The sequence below is a fragment of the Protopterus annectens genome, chromosome 6.part0 (genome assembly GCF_019279795.1).
Source record: "Protopterus annectens isolate FY-2018-M chromosome 6.part0, PAN1.0, whole genome shotgun sequence".
In the NCBI taxonomy this organism is placed as follows: Eukaryota; Metazoa; Chordata; order Ceratodontiformes; family Protopteridae; genus Protopterus; species Protopterus annectens.
The window spans coordinates 1,623,340,756-1,623,363,950 of NC_056737.1; the positions used below are offsets into that span (position 1 = coordinate 1,623,340,756).

The following is a 23,195-nucleotide window of genomic DNA, read 5'->3' on the forward strand; positions in this document are numbered from 1 at the left end:
TTCCCCAACTAGAGCACTCTGTTCCTTTGCAGTGAGTCACTGAGCTCTACTTGCATACTGCCATCCACAGGAAGTATGTCTCGGCATGCTTCCTCAGCTTACATGCATTCAGACAGACACCATGTGCTCATAGGCTCACGTTCCACAGGTGCAACACCAAGTAATCGGTCTAGGTGCTACCCAAGTGATGAACCAGAACCATCTCCCTCCCCAAGCATGGTCAAGTAGACAGCAGTCACTCAGTCCCATCTGCCTCTGCCAGTTCCTGCAGGTGGCTTTGATACTGGTTGAACTTGGATCACTTGCATTATAGTCAGGGCTTTGTCTGTCTGCGTCATGGAGCTGACTTGAGCTTACCTGTCTTTTTATGTATGTCTTCATGAAGTGCCATTAAGTCTTGTTGGGTAGTATTATTTCATGTGAACACCATCTTGTGCTCTCTGTGTGAGGAGGGGAGACTGGGTATGTATGTGGCCATATGTGTAGATGGCCTACAAGGTCTATGCTGTTATACCTTTCCTTATAGTAAAGTCACTATGGATGTTGCTTAGTACATTCACCATATATGCCTGCTGAAGTACCTTTGCTAAATGCTTATGTAGGGGCACAGGTCATGTGTTGGCTGCAATTATATACAGGAGACTTATTTTGCCAGACATCCTTTAAAAATTTTCTTTTACGAATGTTCAAGGCATATCAAAGCTGAACCCCTTCAGAAATAAGGTTCTTTAGTATTATACATGGATCTTAAAACTGGTGGCCGTACCTCACTTCTGTCTGTATTTATGCAACATTTTACTGTAGTAGCCAGTGTTTTCATTACAGGGAGCACAGAGTCCAACTATTCATTACAGGGAGCACAGAGTCCAACTGTACTGCTTATTATGAAAATGTCTGATTAATGAATGACATAGTGGACTGGTGTTACCCAGAAATGAAGACTAGGGCAAAAAAATAAGTATTAGACCAGGAAATGAATATCTGCTTTTTTGGTAAATGTGTCATACAACTATTCTTTCCTTTGATATACAGTCTTGAATTAAAGCCTTCTTTAAGATTGCAGCTCTGCAAAGATTGTTACCAAGTTGATTGCTCACCATACCTCTGAAATTCTTAGAGCAAGAAATCTGGACAAAGCCATAAATAAATGTGGGACAAAGGCCCAAAAATAGGGACATTAAATATTGCTCTTACAAACTTAGAAAGTTGATAGAATAACAGGTTTTGTATTAGCATGAATTTCCTGAAGGGTATGAAGTCTGAAACTGAAATGTCTGCCATTATTTTCTAACTTCAGTCTTTACTGATTTGCCACAATTTTATGAAAAACGGACCAAAAGTATGAGGCAAAAATCTGGACATTCTGCGAAAATATGTACAGTTGAGGTATGCTCACTACCTTCTATAGGGCTTGTCCCACTTCTAGATAGTTAGCTATTGTCTTGAGTAGGTGACAAATTGATCCCACAAGATATGTTACAGCAATGCTGCTGATTGTAGAGTGTTCCTTTACTCCTTACATTCTGTCCCTACATTTTCTCCCAGGAGCTCTCTGTTTAAGGAAATGGATATCACAGCACATGTCAACAAATCATTCCAAATGAAACAATATGCATGAAATGCTTTGCTATTAACAGCACAACAACATTGCATGGGGCTCTGTCCTCTTGTCAGCTCTCTTTTGTGTGGAACCTTTAGGATAAATCATATTAATTAGGTGGGAAGCATGGCTTAGAAATCTGGTCTGAAGGTTTTTTATTAGAAATAGGGGGAACATTTGCCACAAAGAGCATGTAAATAACTAATTTTTAAAAATTTAATACTTTTGGAATGGTTTATTTTACATTTATGCAAACACTTAATGGTTTTACATCATCTTTGATTAGGTCTTGCATTATAAAACAAAAAAAAGTGCTCAAATTAGTGAGCTTAATATACTTTGTTTTTCAAACTGTTGTAATGTTCTTGGTTTGGGATCAGAGTCCATTGTCTAACTGCCCAAAGTAGCATGACTAGTTACTTCCATTACTTTCATTTGTGTATATAAATGCTACATAGACGCTACATTGTTCTTGTAGAGATGTGTTATTGCACATATTTTAACCGGAAAATCATGTTAGACTCGCTGCTTGCATTTTAACTGCTTTTTAACTAACTATAGCATTTTTTCTCTTTCTTTGTTTTACAGATGGCTTTACCAAGCAAAGGAAAACTGCCAAATAATCCAACAAAATATTTGCCTCAGCAACCTCAGGTATCATTTGCTTTTATCTTTATGTTGCATGTCATAAGAACTTCCCCTTAGATGACAGTTGTTACTGCAACAGAAGCTGATCATCTTTGGAAAGAATCACTGTAAGAGTTAATCATAACATTTGGGTTTACTTTTCCAACAATCTTACTCTGTCTTAGTCACTCTTAAATCTTCAATCCATCTGTCTCTGTGAAGCAATGCAGTTGTCTTGCAGCATTGTTTCATGGATCCTTAGTTGGTCCCAAAACCATCATATGTAAGCAGCAGTGCTAGGAAAAATTCTTCAGTTCTTCACACAGTTTACAGTGTATTACATCTCTCCAACTTTGGAATTATTTTGGATGTGAAGTGGGTTGTGCCACTTTACAATCATTTCCTCTGAAGATTTCTTCACTTATCTCTTTCTTGTACAAGTTTCTTTATCATTATTTTCAATCAACATTTTGAACACTTGTATTACCAACTGTCTTCGCAACAACAATAAATCAGCATTTTAGAATTCTGCTCGTCAGTCTCATTTCTTTAAGGTGAGCTGACCAAAAAGACAGGTTTGGGTGTCAAGCCCTTCAGAGCTTTCCTGCCATTGAAGAGATCACTCCTTTGCAATCTTTCATGGCTCGACAGTGCTTTTCTTTTGCTAGGCAGATGAGCTCCTGTTGAGGAAAACAACTTCCACATTAAAATATTATGTTATTGGATTTTCCTGTTTAGGAAAGCTATTTTTCATCTAGGAGTTTGTGTTTTAATGGACTACTATGAGACTTAACTGTACTTTTAAATGGGAGTACACTTTTTCCTGTCCGTTTAAAGGTTTAATTGAAAACCACTTTTTCTGTAGATAAATTGTTTATCTTACTTTTTTGGCACTGGCAAAGTGTTTTAAGCAATTTTTACTGTGTTTTTGTGTGAAAAAAGTGACTTGTAAAGACTTTAAGTTTTTTACCGGCTTTTGCTGCTTGTTTTCCCCTGAAAAGAAGCACCATTTTCATCTTGATCATGGAACAAACTACTGGTCTCATGGTTGGTCCGTCTTCCAGCCACAAAAAGGAAAGGTTAAGCAATCAACCTTTGTCACTACAGCAGGCTAGCTATTTGCCTCAGCTGCAGGTGGGTGACTCTGCTATGACATAGCTTGCTTCTCAGACTAGTCCTCTTTTAACCCAGATCCCTTTGGTGTAGCACCTACAGCCATTATGGACTGGGGATTAGTCATTTCCCTTGTGGCTGATTGACTTTTGTTGGTCCTGTGCGAGGGAACAGGAAAGGCTTTCCTCTTTATTCAGAATGATGTGCCCATTCCTGAGGCATCTGCTGCTGCCATTGATAACACTGTTGGCCCCATTTTTCTGTCAAAAAGAAACAGAAAACTAAATATGTATCTACTCCTCTTCAAATATACTTAGGAGTAGTTTACTGGATCTGGCTGTGGGTTTAATTCTTATTCTTATGTGGTTTCCAAAAGAAAAATTGATACGTCTTTTACTGAATTGATTCAAGATTATGAATCTGGACAGAAGGATGAAGGGACAGATGCAGGGTATGTTCAGCAAACATCATGCATTACTGGCATTTGAGTTGCAGTGACCTACTTCCCTCTCTTTCTGTGGAGGTCTTTCAGAGCTTCATACTCCTCCCCTTGCAAGGATCTCCGAGAAGATTAACTTCTGTTTTTTTTTTTTATTGTGTGTGTTCTCTGGAGCTCGTATATGAAGCCCTTTGGGTTATTTTATTCCTCCTTCCTTTTCTTTTTATATCATAAAGAGTGTGTGTGTGTGTGTGTGTGTGTGTGTGTGTGTGTGTGTGTGTGTGTGTGTGTGTGTGTGTGTGTGTGTGTGTGTGTGTGTGTGTGTGTGTGTGTGTGTGTTTCTTTAAGAAGTTAAGAAAAACAAAGTTCATTTTAGCAGTACTTTTTCGGTTGTTACTGAAAGAATTTCATGTCTGGCTTAAGATGAACTTGAATTTCATAAGGGTTTATAACCCTTTCTAAATGCTTTGGATTTTTGAAAGGCTGGAAAGTTTTTGCTATATGCATAGCCCCCTTTTGCCCCTGACAGACATGGTTCCCCCTACCTGTGACCTCTACTAGTACATCCTTCATGGATGTTGGATCATTATCCAGATCTACTTACTCGCCCATCTGGACTGCCTTCATCTGGATCAGGCATCCATGAAGTTAACTGCATGGTTCTTCCAATTTTAACCATAGCTACCATCAAGGTACAGTTGGCTGCAATTTCAGACTTCCATGTCAGACATAAAGACATACCAATAGCATATGCTTTTTCACTGAGACGTCCTATCAGAGACCCAGCACCTCCATGTGACATCACCATTATGCTACAAGATCTAACTCAGACTCCTTTTGAGCCACTACCACTGCAGATCTAAATTTTATTTACTTGGAAAACAATTTTCTAGTGGCAATGGCATTAGCCAAATGAATCTCAGCGCTACAGGCCCTCTTCTCTAAGCCTCCTTATCTAGTTTTCCACAAAGATAGAGTTTCCCATAGAAATAAAGTGTCCTTTATTCCTAAGGTGACATATGAACTGAATTTAAATCATCAAACATTTGTCTGTGTTTTTTTTGCAAGGTGTGTAAACAAAGGAGAGTACTTACTGCACGTTAGATGTTCACAGCAACTCGGATTCTACATCCACAATACAAAAAATTTAGAAAGGATGATCAATTGTTCATTTCTTTTTCTAAAGCAAAGTTGGGAAAGGCAGTTACTAAGGTTACTTTATCCTGATGGATCTCAGCTTGCATTTCTTTTGTGTATAATAAGAAGAGTTTACCCTTACCAGGTAACCCAAAAGCCTATTCAATCAGAGCAGTTTCTGCTTGTACAGTGTTTGAAGATTATCTATTGATGACATTTATGCTGTGGCCATATGGGCAATGGTACACACCTTAGTTTCTCACTGTAAGCTGGACACTCAATCCAGATCAAGTTCCTCCTTTGGTTCCACCATACTCGGGAATGTCCTTACTTGATACTACCCAGTCTGAAAGCTTGGGATTCTGTCTCATATGTTTGAAACAAACAACAATAGACAGCATTGGACACAAATGTACTTACCATAATGTTAGATCCATGTCTGATTTTCACCTGGTTCAAACTCTCTCCCGCCTACCCCCTCTGAAATTGTCACATGTGGCTTTGAGATGATTGAGAGATGTTATTCCCTGTCTGTGTCCAGTCATATAAGACTAGTACCCACTATTCATCAACAATTTAGGACTATCTAGATAACAAGTTCATTCCTGAGGTGGGACTTCATAAGTAGTATATTCTTATACATTATTATGTTATATGTCAGGCTCATGCGTTAAAGTTTATTCTGACTAATTTTGAAAATATAAGGGATGTTTTGTTTGCAGTTTTTTCTTGTGAGGAAAATCTACTTTAAATAATTTAGTTTCTTCCATTGCTCAAGTCACAAGTCATAGTTTACATTGCGTGCATGACTCAGTTGATGCTTCTTCTGGGGTAATGGTCTCTGGAAGTATTTTGAGGTTTGCCTTGCTGTATTCTCAGGACCCCCCCCCCCCCCAAGTGATGTGAAAAATAAGATTTTAAATTCTCCTTTGGATAGAGATTTAGTTTTTGGTTCATTTGCTGCAGAGGTTATCAAAACATGTGCTGTGAAAGTTCAGGGCAAGTTGCTACAAGGACTTTCTAACATTTCCAACCCTCCTTTTACAAATTTTCTAAGGGATTCTCTAACCTCTCATCCATTTTTGGCAAAAAAAGAAACTGTCTCAACAAAATGCAGGTAAACAGATGTTTAAGAAGAAATGGCAAGGGGATTCCAAAAATAATTCAAGAATCCCACAAAGCCAAGGGCAGTCAAACAATTCAGAATGACTATTTAAGGGACCTTGTCCCCCCTTCCCACTCTAGCAGTCCCTTTTTCCTTCCAGAAAGTCTGAATCTCCACTTTTCTCTTTGACAACAGATAGCTTCAGATAAATTGGGTTCTGAAGATCATTCATCAAGGTTACAAATTACAGTGGGAAGAAGTCCCTCCTTTTCTGGGGTAATTCATCATCCACCAGACCAGAATCTTATTTCCACTGGCCTTCATCACATGCTGCCCCAGGGAGTGATAGAGCCAGTTCCTCTTTCCTACGCTAGGTAAGATTTTTATTCAAGGATGTTTAGTGCCAAAGAAAGAAAATACTTGGTGACAAGTTCTGGATCTTTCTTTTCTAAACCTGTTTGTGGTAGTGCCCAAGTTCAAAATGCTGTCACTTCACAACCTGTTACCTCTACTTCCTCATTCAAGTTTACTGGTAGCAATAGATTTAAAAGATGCTTATCCCACCCCTATCCATTAAGCCTTTAGGTGTTTAAGGTTTTGCATGTCTGGATCACATTTATTTCTCTGCCTTACCGTTTGAACTATCCACTGCACTAAGAATGTTCACAAAATATCTAGCTCCAGTTATAGCTTATTGTAGGCTACAAGGTATCCACATTTTCCAATATTTAGGTGACTTCCTTATCTTTGCAGAGTCTTTTTCAAAGTGTCAGGAATCTTCTACTTGCATGAGAGATCTCTTACACAAGCTGGGATTACAAGAGAGCATTCAAAAGTATTTTTAACTCCTTCACACAGGATTGTGTTCTTCAGGTATAAGTTAGACACCTCCATTCAAAAGAGCTTTCCTTCCACAGAAATATAGATCTATTTTTTTTTTTTTTTTTGGTCACTGCTAGGGAATACCTTAGGATTCTGTGTCAAGTGGCATCCATGATTCTCATTTTACCCCTAGCAAGACTCCATGTGAAAAAGGCACAGTGGTATCTGAAGGCTCTTTGGTCCCAGCACTACCATCCTTTGTCTTTTCAAATCCCAGTACTTTGGTTTGCAAGAAAATAAATCACTTAGTGGACACTGTAAATTTCCCTAAATCCAGGCCTCCTTTCTCCCTTCCTGTTAAAAAGCACCACAGATGCCTCTGACTATGCTTGGGGAGCAGTTTCAGGAGAGAGAAAAATGGAAGTGTGTGGAACACCAAGGACAGACACAAGCTCATAAATATTAAAGATATGCTTGATCTTGATGAAGAAACTCTGCTATTTAAATCATCTTTGATCTCGTAGTCATGTGGTACATCAACAAGCAAAGGAGAAAGCAGTTTGTACCCCATTTGCAGACTATTTTGGCTTGGGATATAGCTTCACAGTACAGTCTCACTCTGCAGGCATCCTACATTCTGTCAGAGCAAAACTGTGTGGCAAACCAGCTGAAGAGGACAAAGGCAGGCCCTCACTAATGGAAACTAGATCACTCTGTGAGGACTTCCTCATGTAGACCTATTTGCCTCCTCTCTAACCAGTCAGCTGGCAAAATTCTGCTCCAGGACTCTATACAAGAAAGGCTGGAAGACAGATACCTTTTCTTTTACTTGGACTGGAATGATCCTATATGATTTTCCACCCTTTCCACTGAAAACCAGAATACTTCCACAGATTCAGAATAAATCCCTATGATCATTGTGGTGACTCCTTTCTGACTAAGGCAGCAGTGGCTCTCCCTTCTTTTGGAAGTGGCCTGGGGCAATTACCACAACAATTACCACAAGCTTACTCCCAGAATGGATCTGTTCACACAAGATCAAGTGTATATGATAGACCTCAATGCCAGTTGACTTCAACTGACTGCCTGGATGATATGGTCGTTATTCCTTTTTGGCACATGTTTACTGAGGATGTGCAGCAGGTACTAATGCAGGCAAGAAAGCGTTCCACTAGAAGTCGTATATTAGCAAATGGAAAAAGTTTTCTACTTGGTGACAATGACATAACCAACACCCATTCAGGGTTAGTTGTCCTCTGGTTTTACAATATTTGTGCGAGTTACTATCTTACGGGCTTTCTTACACCTACATCAAGGTTCATTTATTGGCCATTTCAGCATGCCTGCATGCAGATCCTTCTCTTTAATAAATTCTCATGTCGAAATGTTTTCAAAAGAGGTTAAGCATAAGAGGGCTCCAAGAAATCCGGTGGCCCCTACTTGGTATCTTAATTTTCTGTTAGAGAAATTAATACTTGCTACGTTTAACCAGCTATTCTGATTGACTTGAGATTCTCAACATGGAAAACTGTTTTATTGCACTGACATCTGCAAGAAGAGTATCTGAGCTGCAAGCTACTATGGTGTCAATCCTGTCTTACCATAAGAGCTAGTCAACCTTATCTCATTTCCCACAGAGATATTATTTATTTAAAAACTAATCCTCCTTTTATTCCTAAAGTAGTATCCGAGTTTATTTTCAGCCAAATCACCCCCCCTCCACATTTTCTTGCCTGTACCTAAATGAGAAAGGAATGATACTCCATACGTTGGATATTCACAGACAACTCGGGTAACTTGAAATAACTAAATCTTTCAGGTCTTATCAGTTGCTCATTTTTGTGAAAATGAGAACGTTTTAACTATTGCTTCAACAAAAAGCAATGTTGCAGAAGTGTACACCAAACTAAATCTGAGCTTTTATAAATGTATTCGTTACTTAAATCATTTGTTTACCACGAAAAAAATTTAAATAAAAACTCATGGAAAATAATAAAACAGTATGTGAGTGCTTTATTATCTCAAACAAACGGTGTGTTTTTCTACTGTTATATCCTTAGATCTAGTTCCTGTTTCCCCTTCAGATCATGTGTTTGAGTTTGCTCATCCTATCCACTAGGGCCAGCTAGCCCATATGAGCTTCCAGGCAGTTTCATTTAGGGAACTGCCCATCTCTTCAGATACCACTCCAGAGCATCCCATTGAAGAGGTCTCCCCGAAAGAGGTCATACAAAAGGAGGTACTTGGATTCCCCACAGGAATCTCTCACAGTAGACACATTTCGATGAAGAGGAAGGGTCCACTAGATCGCCATTTGAGGATGTCTCCTTTGGAGACATTTTAGAAATCCTACACCAGAGGGGTGCTTGGTCGTCCCAAACCCCTTCCCAGGAGGAATCCATGTTCTTTAAAGCCTTCTGGTCTGACACATATTCATCCTGGGTTACCCCCCCCCATAGATAAGCTTAGACTTATAGATATTGTCTCCTGCCGGGTATGGAAGGAGCTGGATGCCGTAGAACTGATCGCGTGATGCCCAGATAAGACTGAGTGCTCCTACAGACAGACAGTATTGGATGAAAGGGATCCTTGTGGACGTCATGGTTGTTGTCGGCCACCAAGAAGTAGCTAGCCAAGCAGAGCTCTCTTTCATCCCTCTAATAGAGAGACTAGGGCATTGGACAGGTATGGAAAACAAATCTATGCCTCAGCAACTTTTGCTTTACGGTCGTTGTACTACCTGGCACACTTCACCAAGTTACAGAGGGACTTACTTGAGGAACTTAACTCTATCCCTGGGTCCATGTCAGCAGAGGGACAATAATCTTTTTCTTCATGACTGGCCACTCTACAGTCAAAATTGAATGCATCCATGAGGTTAAGCTCACATACAGCTGAATGCTCCTTATGGGCCATCGGTTCAGGCATAGCCATTAGGAGATATGCCTGGATGAGGCTGTGCAATTTTGCAGAGCCCTTTAAAGCATCATTCATCAACCCTCCTTTTGATGGCTCTTCTTTGTTTATGTCATCCATTAAAGATGCACTTTTTTGCAGTGAGCAAGACGGAAAGACCTTATCTGTCATAAGAATCATTTTTTCTATCCCACAGAGACCTTTTTCTAGGAATCAATGCAGTTATAAAAAGAAGTGGTTGAGAAAATCTCAAGAGCCTTTTCAGGAATCACGCAGAGATTTTTCTCCCAGAGGCAGAGGAAATAATTATAATGGAAGATGCTGCCTTCACAGCAGAACCAAGGCTCTTGAGATTACTTCTTGGACAGGCTCTTCAGCACTCTTGAAAGGATGCCCGACTGTATCTCTGCACCTAAATGCCTGGACAGCTGTCATAGAAGACTCATGTGCAAAGGATGATATTTGGAGAATATTTCATTCCCTTTTTACAACTTCCACCAATGAAGAGAAAATGTTTCCCTGATGGTTCCACCCAATCAGTGGGAGTCAGCAGCTCTAGAGGTTCAAAAGCTGCTAGTCAAAAAGAGTCATCCAAGAGGTTTCTTCAGACCAAAGAGGATTCAGAATTCACTTAAGGTTCTTTTTAGTGCCAAAGAAAACAGAGGACCTGAGACCCATCTTGAATCTCAGTTATCTGAACCAGTTTGTAAAGACTTCTAAGTTCCGGATGGTCACGGTTTGGTCCATTCTACCTCTCTTACAGAAGGATGACTAGATGTGCTCCATAGATTTCCAGGATGCTTACAATCATATCAAAATGAACAGGGTCTCTGAGATACTTACACTTGCAGCTGGGGGCCTGTCATCACCAGAGCCCCCAGGGTGTTCACCAATTGCATGACAGTGATAGCAGCTCATCTAAGACTGCACAGAATCAGTGTTTCCTTATTTAGATGACTGGCTCATTACTGCTACAAACTGGCATCACCTCGAAAAAGCCAGGGATTGATTACTTCAGTTATACCACTCCCTGGGAATCCCAGTCATTGTGTCAAAATTCCACTTGTAACTATTTCAAGTCTTGGCGTATATAGAATGACACCTAGATATAGTCAAACGTCTCTATCTCTTACTGCAAAACGGAGTTCTTGCCTTGAGATTGCATGTCAGATTCTTTCTCATCCGTCTCCCCCAGCAAAGCTGATTCTCAAAGCATTAGGATTGATGGCTGCTGCAATCACCTTGATACCAAAGGCTCGCCTTCACATGCAAATTCTCCAATGGACCCTAGCAGTACCATGATCCATTCATCGACGGCCTTTACATCACCCTATAAAACTAATCTCAGGTTTGCAAGGAATCCCTGCTATGGTGGATACAGTCTGATGATGTCCCCTTTATCTTTCCTCCCCAATCGCCACAAACCCCTTGAATGTCTGCCAGTTGGGGTGGGGGAGGCAGTTCTTGGGACGGGACTGTAAAAGGCATGAGGTCCGCAGAAGAGATCAATTTGCATATAAATATCTTCGAGAGGAGAGCAGTCCTTTTAGCAATGCAGGAACTTCCGAACTCTCTTCCTGTGGGGACAATTGCTATCCAAACAACATGTTTATAGTCTGGTACAGTAACAAACCAGGGGGAACCAGATTTTACCCCCTTTACTGAGAAGCAATGAGAGTATGGCAGTGGGTTGTCTTCTCCAACCACTTTCGTGTAGCGATGCACATGGGAAATCCAACGTTCTAACAAACAAGCTCAGCAGAACTATCCTGATACCTCACAAGTGGTCTCTCAGTCAATTAGTGGTAAACATGATCTTCCACGAATGGTGTCAGCCTTGCTGCAATCTATTCTTCTTTTCCCTTAACAGCAAATGCAGCAGATTCTTTGCCCTAATTTCTCCCTTAGGGACAGTCACTGAGAGATGTTGTAGTCCACTTTTGACCCTCCATTCTTCTTTATGCTTATCCTCCCCTGCATCTAATCCCAAAATTCTTTCATAAAGCACTCCGGTTGAAGAGCAAGGTAATCCTCATTGCACCCTTTTGGCCTTGGTAAGTGTGGTTCCCCTTTCTATGGTCTCCTCTACTATGTCTTCCTCGGACACTGAACCCTAGTCCAGATCTGCTTTGACATCCATCACAGATGACTCATCCGGACATTACTGACCTCAGATTAACCGTATGGATTCTCCAGATCCAATGATGGCTAGACTTCCAGGCTTTTCCTTACTGTTCAAAAAAGTTTGTTCATCCCAGATGCCCTCTACAAGGAAGATTTATAAGAGTAAATGGAAAAGATTTTATTTTTGGGCTCGGCAGTGAGAATTGGATCCTTTCATGGCTCTACTTTTGGCTTTTTTAGATTTCCTTGCTTCCATTTTTCAAAATAGTGCGAGTTTCTCCACCGTCAAAGTTCATCTGGCAGTCATCCCTAACTACCATATCAGAGACAATGCTTTCCCTTTAGCCTCATCCAAGTTATGGAAAGCACTCTACCTTGGGATCTTGCTGATGTATTACAGAGTTTTGTACAATCACCCTTTGAGCTCTTGGCTAAAGTAGACCTCAAATTTCTTTCTTGGAAAACCTTTTTTCTTGTGGCTTTAACTTTTGTGAGGTGAGTTTCTGAACTGCAAGCACTCTCTTCAAAACTGCCTTATTTGATTTTCCATAAAGATAGGATTACCTTCGCTGGGGACTCTGTCATAGTCACTGAGGAACAAATGAAAATGACAACACCAGATATAAGAATTATGGACTGACCATAACTATGCATCTGTGTTGTCCATTTTCATTCTTATAGGTTCATAGGTTGGTACAAGGCTATTGGCCCTAGGGCCTATACAAGCCTAGCCATAACAATTCCCTGGCTATTTCTTCCCACACTATTGACTTCCCTGGACCCCTGTCTAGCAGGGTGACTGATGTGATCCCCGGTGTGAATTTCCTTTCTCCCATCCAATCGTCAAGGTTCCTTTTGAAGAGGTGCTCTGCTTGACATGTATGGGGAGTCTCTGTGTCAGGAACCTATCCCTCCAGCATGTTTTGTTTATTGTGATGACAAGGTTTAGATCCCTGGAGCGTGTGGCTCTGAGGGATTGGGATTTCCTTAAGTGTAGCATGTCCAACAGCTCTGGGTTTGACATGGCCTTGTATGTTAAGCAGAGATCGCCTCTGAGTAGACGATATGCGACAGAGTATAGCTGGAGTTTTTTAAGGCGGTCAGCATAGGGCATCTGCTTTAGGCCTGTGATTCTTTTAGTGAGGTATTTCTGCAGCCTTTCCTGTTGTTGCAGATGTCTTGAGAGGTACATACCAAATGGGGCGTTGTATTCTATAATGGATCTAATGAGGGATGAGTACAGTAGGACAATGACTTCCTTTTTTCTGGATGGAAAGCTCTTAGTGATGAGGTGTGCCACATAGAAGGATTTCCTGACTATTGTGGTGATGTGGTTATCGAAGGTGAGACCACTGTCCACCTGTGTCCCTAAGTCTCTTATCACACATTTGGTGTTTAATGTACTGTCACCTATGTGGTAATTCATGGGTACATGTTTTTCCCAAAGGGGATAACTATACATTTCTTGGCATTGAGCTTGCGCCCATGGCTCTGGCGCCAAGCATCTGTTTCTGTAAGGCCCTTTTGTAGAGTATCCACATCATTTGCAGATTCAGTAATGGCTCCCAGTTTGCAGTCATCTGTGAACTTTGTTAGCCAAAGTCCCTTAGTGTTGGCCTGTACTTCAGAGAAGTAGATGACAAGCAAGAGCGGTCCCAGGACTGAACCCTGAGGTACCCTGCTTGTTACTTGTCTGGAGCTGGATTTGGAGTCAACTACTTTTACAGTGTGGGTTCTGTCAGTAAGCCAGTTGGCAACCCATCAAGTGACGTAGGGATTAATGCCCAGCTTAGTAAGTTTATCTATGATTCCAGAGTGGGGGATGGTGTCAAAGGCCTTGGCAAGGTCCAGATAGACTGTGTGGACTGCCTTACTCTCGTCCATGGCTCTGGAGACTGATTTGACGAAGTCAACCAGGTTCAGGAGACGAGATCGACCCTTCATGAACCCAAACTGGGTGGGGTCCAGTGTTTGAAGGTTGTCACTGTCTTTAAGTTCCATCGACTTCCTCCCACCTTCCATCTATTCATGTCTTTGTGAGAGATCTGATGGAATGTTTTTTTCTTAGGAGCCACCATTCATATTTGAGCCCCTGCTGTGTTAATGTTTTCTTAACTTTCTCATTTATGTAGTACTTTTACTAGTTTTTATATTTGAAAAGTTGTATATTAGCAGCAAACTCAGTGTGAGGTAATTGTGGCCAGGGGAATTATGGGTAACTGGAGGAGCTTGAGAGTCAGATCCTAGAATCTAGAGTAATGCGGCTAAGTTGGATCGGAGTATCTGATCCAAACCCATTCATTGAGGAAGAATGGAAATAGACAACACAGATGCATCGTTATGGTTAGTACATAATTTTTATTTTTCTAATCCTAAAGTAGATCATGCTGTGACTTTCCATTCCAGTACTGCATCTTCTGAACAAATTGCTAACACTAATTCCATTCACCATGACAAGGATAGGAAAGTTTTTTTTGTTTTGTTTTTTTTAACTAGAAACATCTTTATTAAATTGTGTATGACAAGCAATCACATTTATTTGAAAACTAACCATATTGACATATTTTAGTTGCAAACATTATATATCACTTATCTAGCCAGTCATTGTCAGTCAAACATTACATAGCCCATTCAAAACCTGCCTTCTTATATATATATCCCATTGTTTCTTTGTGAATTGTTTATCCAGTTTCTCTTTCCAGTCCTTTCTAACCGCTTCTGATTGATTCATATAGTTATCATGCAATATTGTGCATGCTTTTTTAATTATTCCTTTATAAACAGCAGCTTATCTTCTAGATTCTATTAAAAACTCTACCATTGCTGATCATTCACTTAGAATCCCCGTTTCTCTTTGCCTGTTCTCTGATATCAATCCTTGATAGGGAAGGCAATCTCCAGCCTTCACTCCAAATAAGTTCTTAGGCTGTTCCCATTCTATTACCTTTACCTCTATAATTATTTGCTTCCAATAACTTGTTTTTTTTTTCAATTTTCTCCAATAAATTCCAGACTCTCTTGCCTGTTGTCTGTATCCCTAATTGCAGTCATCCCTATCTGCAGAATCTCCTTTCTCCATTCCAATGTTGGCTTAGTTCTTGGAATACTCTCTGCTACTTTATGAATATAATATTCTATATGGTTATTGTTATTCTGCTTAAGGATCTGCAGCCAAAGCCCAGTCTATCCCTGTTTCTTGAGCTTCCTTCCCTTTTCATCATCATCCATTTCCACTTTGAAGTACAGGTTTCTGCTTGTGCTATGTATAGGAGCTTTAACTGTATATCTCTGAAATACCCCTTCATACTGGGTATTCCCAAACCTCCTTGTTCTAATGGAAGAATCAGCTTATCCCAGTTGACTCTTACCATCTTCCCTTCCCGGATAAAATCATTCAGCTCTTTATTAATTGCTATCACAACTTCCCCATTGGTTGATAAAAATATATGTGGCCTGTGTTTAAAACATTTAACTGCTTGTATCTTAATATATCCATATCCATATAACAGAACTTCCAATTTCTCAATTTTTATATTCTCTTTTGTTTAGTCACTTCCTTCATATCCTTAGCTGTCACACTAGAATCCTTTTTAATCCAGATTCCTGAGTACTTCATTTTATCATGTCCCCATAAATATGGATATTGCTGAACCAATTCTTGTTTAAGTACATAATTTATAGCTATTGCCTTTGTTTTAACGCCATTAATTTTGTATAGTAAAGAGGTTTGAAACTGCCTAAAATCTTCCACAACACTAATATCGTCTGCAAATAGTCAACTTTTCGTGACTACCACATCAATTTTATATCCTTGAATTTCTGAGTCCCTTATTTTCTTTGTCAATGGTTCTAAATATAATGCAGATAACAAAGGGGAAAGAGGACACCCCTGCCTGGTTCCTCTGCTCAAACAGAAATGATCAGAGAGGAATCCACCCAATTTTTGCCTCTGATCCCACATATATCCTCCTAATCCACCTTACAATTTTATCAGGGAATGCAAATGCTTCCATTGCTCTGTTCATAAACTCTCAGCTTTTTCTGTCAAGTGCTTTCTCTGCATCAAGACCTACCAACAACAGTGGTATTTTCCTACATTCTGCTTCTCTCTGGATCATCAATGTTCTGTTAATGTTGTCAAATGTTTGCCATCCCTCTACAAAACCACATTGATTCTTATGTATCAATTTTGTCAATATATTTGCCATTCTTTTAGCCATTATAGACATAAACACTTTATAATTATTATGGTTTAGGATTGCAATGATTTGTATGAAGCTGGATCTGATGGGTGTTTACCCTCCTTGGATATTACAGCCACCACTGCTTTCATCCAGGATGTTGGTGGTGCTTCTCCTTTTAGAATACTGTTAAAACCTTCCAGATCTTTATCAGTTTTTTCCTCTCCTAGCTTCCAAGCATCCACAGGAATACTATCTATTCATAGGTTCATAGGTTCATACTAGGCTATCTGCCCGAGGGCATTTACAAGCCTAGCCCATAGTTTTGTGGCTTACGCCACCCCTTTAGTACGGGGAACTATACCCATTATTTTGCTGTGCCTCTGTCGAGCAGTGACACTGAGGTAATCCCTGGGGTATATCTGCGATCTCCCAATTTCCTAAGTGGAAACTTTCATGGGAACTTTCCTGTGGATTAGTTATACATTATCATTTTATCTTATCTCCTTCTAGCCTGTAAGTAATTGAGCCTCATCTGCTTCCAACCTTGACATATTTAATTCTTCCATAAGTTTCTCTTTGTACCTTTTCTTGATTTCCATATTTCTCTGCTTTATACAGACTTTTATAAAATTTCTGAAATATTTCTAGTATTAATTACAGGATCTCTTATTATCTTCCTTGTTATAGGCTCCATAAGCTTTGCAACAACCCCTTCTACTTTCTGTTTGAATCATTGTGCTAAAAATTGTTGTGCTTTGGAGTTATCAAAAAAACAGTTGCTTAATGGCAATCTTTCTAAACTCTTGCACATTATCGAGGTAATCCCATATTTTCTGTTTAGCATTCTGAAATTGCTCCTCCTCTTGTTCTGTGAGATTCTCCCTATTCTGCAATACTTTAATGTTTTTCAGTCCCTCTAAATAATTCTTGTCACTTCTTAACCATATCAGTCTCTTTTATTTCCACCTCATTTATAAACTCCACTTTAATTTTATCCCACTCCCTAGCTACAGAAGTTGTTTCTGTCTTCTGTAATAACTCCTGAATAATTTCCACTACCCGTTCCTTAATTCCTCTCTTTCCAACAGATAGATGGGAAAGAGCCAGAGTATCACTTTTTATTTCAATAACCTTCATTTTTCTTTTTTTTTTTTTTTTAGTTATTATTGGCATGGGATCTGAAATAATCATTGAATGCATATAAAAACTTTCAGTTAAATGCAAATGCTTCTGTGAAATGCAAGTTCTGTCTAGCCTCATCCAGTTTTTGTATCTTGAGGAATAATATGTAAAAGAATGGGAAAGAAAGTATATTCTGCTTCCACTTAGTTTAAACTGCCTGGCTCATATGTTAAAGTTTTTACTTCCATCTTTGAAGAACATGAAGTTTACTGATAACCTTCTTGTCGCTTGTCCCTCTCTACTATAGATTTCGAACAGGCAGGGTAGTTCATTTATATTCTTTTACATGAAAACACATCAGGATGGATAGCAACATTACAAAACAGAAACATACTGATTAACTGACAGACTATACAGTCGTACATGCTTACATCTCAACAGCTTACTACAAAATGTCAGTCAGGCTCGCATGTGCTTATTATTTATACACTTGTGCAAGCCCCTAGATAGCTTCTTAAAGACTTAAACACACATCTTGCTCTACATCCTCCCTCTTAAAAAGATTGCCCTCCACTCTAAATGACATTGGAGTTAGACATGCAATAATATAGAAATTAGGAACAAACATAACGTTCATATCCAAGTTGCTGTATATCTATAACATGGTCTGGAGATATGACCTTATCTAGTAATATAGTAATCAGAGCTGGGTTTAGCAACTGGGACAGTGTTTGTTGAACAGCTCGTATCAGGAACTTTGGGATTCATCACAGGAACAGGGATATTCACTGGAACTGGAACACTGGCCAACTCACTCTGAGACTGTGTCTTTCTCACAGGCTATGTGCTGTGGTATAGGCTCGGACACGGGCATCAAACGTTTCTGATTCCGCCTAAACTCTACTCCTTGTGATTCCCCAATGTATGATCTTGGCTCTGAGCAAATATTCTTCATGACTCCAATCTGATCATAACCTTTGGATGTTTACATCCTTCTCAGTTCTCCTTCTCATAATGGATTGAGCAGTTTGCTGGTCTTTTCATAATAGGACTTCTGGGCTAAACGCTTCTTCAGCAGATTGGCTGTCACTGATCTGTTGTCCTTGACACATGGCACCAACAATTTGCTACTAACTAGTAATGTGGTTCTTGTTTGTCTCAACAGAAGTCTCTGGGCAGGTGAACCAAGATGTTTATCACAGGGAATATTTCTGCGATTCAAAAGATGCTGGAAAACGTCACTATTGTCTCGTTTTGCTTCTCTAGTAATCGTTTTGCACTTTGAACTGCATGTTCTGCCAAACCATTGACTGTGGATACTCTGTGCTACTCCTAACATGAATAAAGTCCCACTCTTTGGCAAATATTTTGAACTGTTGGCTTGTAAACTGTGTACCATTGTCAGAAATAACTTTGTGCTGACTACCATGGACTGCAAAATGATGCTTCATCTTCGTGATGACAGTATTGGATGCTAGATTAGGAAGTAGGTCAATCTTGAACCAATTTGAATAAGAGCCTAGCAACACCAACTAATGCTGACCATTCCATTTGAAAATGTCAGTGGCTACTGTCAACCAAGGTAGTTCAGGAATCTGGTTTAGCTGAAGTGGTGCTTTCTGTTGATGCAACTTAGTACTATTACATACAGAACACGATGATAGCACTGTCTCAATGTCATGTGACACAGAAAGCCAAAATACTAGTCTTCTTGCCCTTCTTTTGGTAGAGTCTGCTCCTGGGTGGCCATGATGCAAGATAGTAATGTACTCTTGTTTCAAGAGCTTTGTAACAATAACTTTAGGACCTTTCATGATGATACCATTGTCGGACAAAATCTCATCTCTGTATGGAAAATGGTTGCACTTCTTGAGGTAAACTAGATTGCTTTGTTTACTATCCTTGTTTGAGAAAGTGGTTGAGCTTCTGTAAAATTGGATCTGCAGCTGTAGAACTTCTAAGCTCATCAAGACATGTGGAAGAAACATTTCTCACTTCTATGACTTCAAAATCAAGATTCTTATTCTCGTACTGTTCAGTGGTATTTCTGGGCTATCTGCGCAATGTATCAGCAATATAAAGAAGTTTGCCTTTCTTGTAAAGAAGATTGAAATTTGTACTTTTGCAATTTCAACATCATGTGTTGCAGTCTGGCTGGAGATGTATGCATAGGCTTTCTCAAAACCGTGACTAGAAGTTGGTGTTCGGTTTGGGTCTACCATAAATATAATCATGGAACTTCGAACACGCAAACACAATTGCCAAGAGTTCTTTCTCTATCTGAGCATATACTGTATTTCAGTTTGGGTAAGAGTTCTGGATGCATAGACAACAGGTTGACCCTCTTGTAGAATTACTGCACCTAGACAAAACTTCGAAGCATTGCATGAAAAACTAACTGGTTTGTGAACATCATAGTATCTGAGAGTTGGTGGACTGGCAATTCTCTGTTTCAGGACATCAAATGCTCTCTGGTGTTCTAGCCATGACCAGGATGCATCTTTACACGTTAGCTCTTTGAGTGGTGCTGACATTTGGCTCAAGTCAACCATGCCAAGAAAACGTTGCAGTTCTTGAATATTATCTGGAGTTGGCATCTTGAGAATGGTAGTTTACTTGAAAGACTCTGGCTGTAAGCCTAATAAATGACCAACATAAGTGACTTCATATAGTCTGAATTTGCTCTTCTGAGGATTGAGCTTAAGATTCACTTCATGGGCTCTTTCCAGAACTTTCCTGATGTTTCTGTCATGCTCCGCTTCACCCTTACCTCCTACTAGTACATCATCTACTAAAATAGAACAGGGATACCCAGAAAAAAAATTGCTCCATTGCACATTGAAAGACTTCACTTGCAGAATTTATCCCAAATGGCATTCTCAAAAATCTGTACCTTACAAGAGTATTGAAGGTGGTTGGCAATGAGGATTTCTTGTCGAGCAAAATTTGCCAAAGTGAACTCTGTGCATCTAAGACAGAAAAAAGTGGCATTTGGCATAAGAGCAGCAACTTCTTTGACTGTACGCATTGGATGATGAAGTATCTTCAATGCTTTGTTCAAATCTCGTAGATCTATACATATTCTGATGCCATCTGAGCTTTCTTTTATGAGCTACTACCATGGAGGATACCCATTCAGTAGGTTTATCAACTGCACAAATCCCACCTTGTTGCACTGTTTTATCTAGCTCAGATTTGACTCTGTCCTGCATGGCTACAGGAACCTTCCAAGCTGACCTGACAACTGGGATGACATTTAGGTCTAACTTCATGGAGTACACAACTGGAAGCTTGCCTAGTTTGGTTTCGAAAAGATCATCATAGGTAGAGAAAATATACTGGTCGGAATTAGAATAGTGGTCTTTTAAGCTAACATGGTGGACTTCCTTATTAAATGAACACAATTCCATTTTCAAACAGTCCGCGAGCCCTAATAATGACTGGACTTGCCTTTAGACATCCAAAATAACAAGTCATTGCTTCTTCCAGCAGAGTAACATGAAAGCATTACTGAGCCTTCAGTTTGGATTTCTTCACCAACATACACAACAAGCTTTGCACACTTTGCCAAATCAAGCTTTTCACTATCACATACTCTAGCAAATGTTTCTGCTGACATAACATTGCACTTTGAACCTGTATCAACTTTGAGCTCTATGGGTTTTCTATTTATCCAAACAGTAGAAAATACTTCATTCTTTGCCCATAAATGTACTGCATTAACTGTTAAGAACTGACACACCATCAACATAGAAAGTAGAGGTCACAGCTTTCTAATTGATCAGCTTGTTTCTTGAAATGTTCCCTTTTAATAAAAGAATGTGTGCCTTTTGATTTACAAAACCTTTTGAAATGATTCCACTTATTACATTTGTGGCATTGTTGACCAAAAGCTAAGGACTTTTTCCTTTTTAGATTCATGGTTACCACCACAGTTACCAAAGGAATAATACAAACAGTAGAAACGTTCAGCTCTTTAATAAAACAAGGCAAAGCTTTCAGGTTTTCCCTTCTTCAGTGCATATAAAATCATTATCAATTAATACATTTAAATAACTGAAATTAAAGAACATGTGACACAGCCAACCAATCAATTTAAAATATACAAAACCAACACCTAATTAATGTAACATCGTTTGTTTTCTGTGCAGTACTGGTTTCAGACTTACTGCATTATTTAGACCAGGGGATTGTATTTGCATTTAATTTTAGAATCCATATTAATTCTATATTCTCCAGTTTATTATTAGTATCACCTCCCCTACTATTCTTCTGTAATGTTTTAATAACTCTAAACTTAAAACAATGACTTACACCCTTCTGTAATATATGTTTAGCCAAAACATTGTTCTCTACACTTCTTTTTATTTCCAATTTATGCTCTGTAACGCAAGCTTTCAACCTCCTATTACTTTTTCCTATATAGAAACATGAGCATTGTGTGCATGTGGCCAAAACATTGTTCTCTCCACTTCTTTTTATTTCCAATTTATGCTCTGTAACACGGGCTTTCAACCTCCTATTACTTTTTCCTATATAGAAACATGAGCATTGTGTGCATGTGGCCAAATATACTATTTGAGTTGTGTTACAACAGGCATAACAGTCAAACGTGTATTCTATTTTACTTATTGGAGGAATAAAACTTATATCATTTAAAATATTTCTACAACAACTGCAATTTAGGCAAGGATATTGTGTCTTAAACTAACATCTTTACCGCCCTCATACAAAAGAAAAAAATCTTAAAAGAAGGATATGTTATAAAGATTTGTATGAGGGCAGTAAAGATGGTAGCAAATTTGCATGCTTTAGCCTGATATCAGTGATATATAGTGCAAAAGTTTCACCAGGCTTTTGATCCCTTCTGTAAAATAAGTGCCTTTTCATTGTAATGTCCGTTTAGGGGTTACACATTTCCCTAAATTTGCATTCTAGGCACTTGGGAGGGGGGTCTTCCTTTGACTCAGCCTGTACAACTATATGATGGTTTTCCCTCATCTCCTACAAAGACAGCAGGTGCATATACAAATGAACGCTTCCTTTCAATGGCTTCTGACCCAGCTAAATTAAGCAAAATAAATGCCTTTGTATGATAACCCTTATCAGAAAATGCAGCCTGTATAAAAATATTGTACTCTTGCTCAAACACTCCAATTTTCTGCAGTATTCGTATCAGACACAAGTGGTCCTGGTTTTTGAAATCTGTCTGCCATGCCAACAAACTATGCTCAAACACACTGAAAAATATGGCCCTTGTAATTGTATACAAACAAGCTCTCTCTCAGCTGGTTGCAATAACATTCAAATGCACAATAAACTCTTCAAAATACTGTGCTTTGCAAAATATGCTCTGAAATGACTGTATTTTGTGAAATAACTGTACTTTAATACTGCACAAACATGCAAACACTTCATACCCTTCTGATAGCTCTGATAGCTGTAATACGAAAAAGTATGCGCTGAGCGAAGAAATTATGTAGTTTTCTTTAATTCATTATGCATTTTGGACTTTATTTCAAACATTTTCCATAGTAATTCAAATATTTCTAGTAATATGTCATAGTTTCAGGCACTTTATTTACTTAAAATATCATTTAAAGCATTCTGTATGCTTAGTTTTATATTTTGTGAATAAGAAATCATTTGAGCAAGTTTTAACATCTGAAATTCATTTCTGACCTTTTTTGTGAATTATACGTGCAGTAGGGATGATTCACTCCTCTATATTCCTTCAGTTTCAACTGAATGCCTCTCTGTCTTGAATCTGGAGACACTGGATCCCATTCTGGCACCATTTTGCTCGTCCCTGTCTACAATGGATAATGAACAGATGGGGTAGTTCATTTATATGCTTTATTACATGAAAACACATCAGGATGGATAGCAACATTACAAAACGCAAACAAACTGATTGACTAACGGGTGTGGAAGATTCCCGACTCCATAGAGCCAATCCCCAAGAGACCTGACCGGATGTTATCAGCCCCTAAAGATGAACCACAT

General features: G+C 39.2%; 1 protein-coding gene across 1 annotated transcript in view; it reads left to right on the forward strand.

Annotated features, from left to right (window-relative positions):
- Positions 1 to 23,195, forward strand: part of LOC122804016 (dynein axonemal heavy chain 7-like) — a 268,157-nt gene that overhangs the window by 11,985 nt on the left and 232,977 nt on the right. Inside the window, exon 2 of the mRNA XM_044073694.1 lies at positions 2,189 to 2,254. Within this exon, the coding sequence (XP_043929629.1) occupies positions 2,189 to 2,254 (66 nt within the window). The remainder of the gene's footprint in view (positions 1 to 2,188; positions 2,255 to 23,195) is intronic.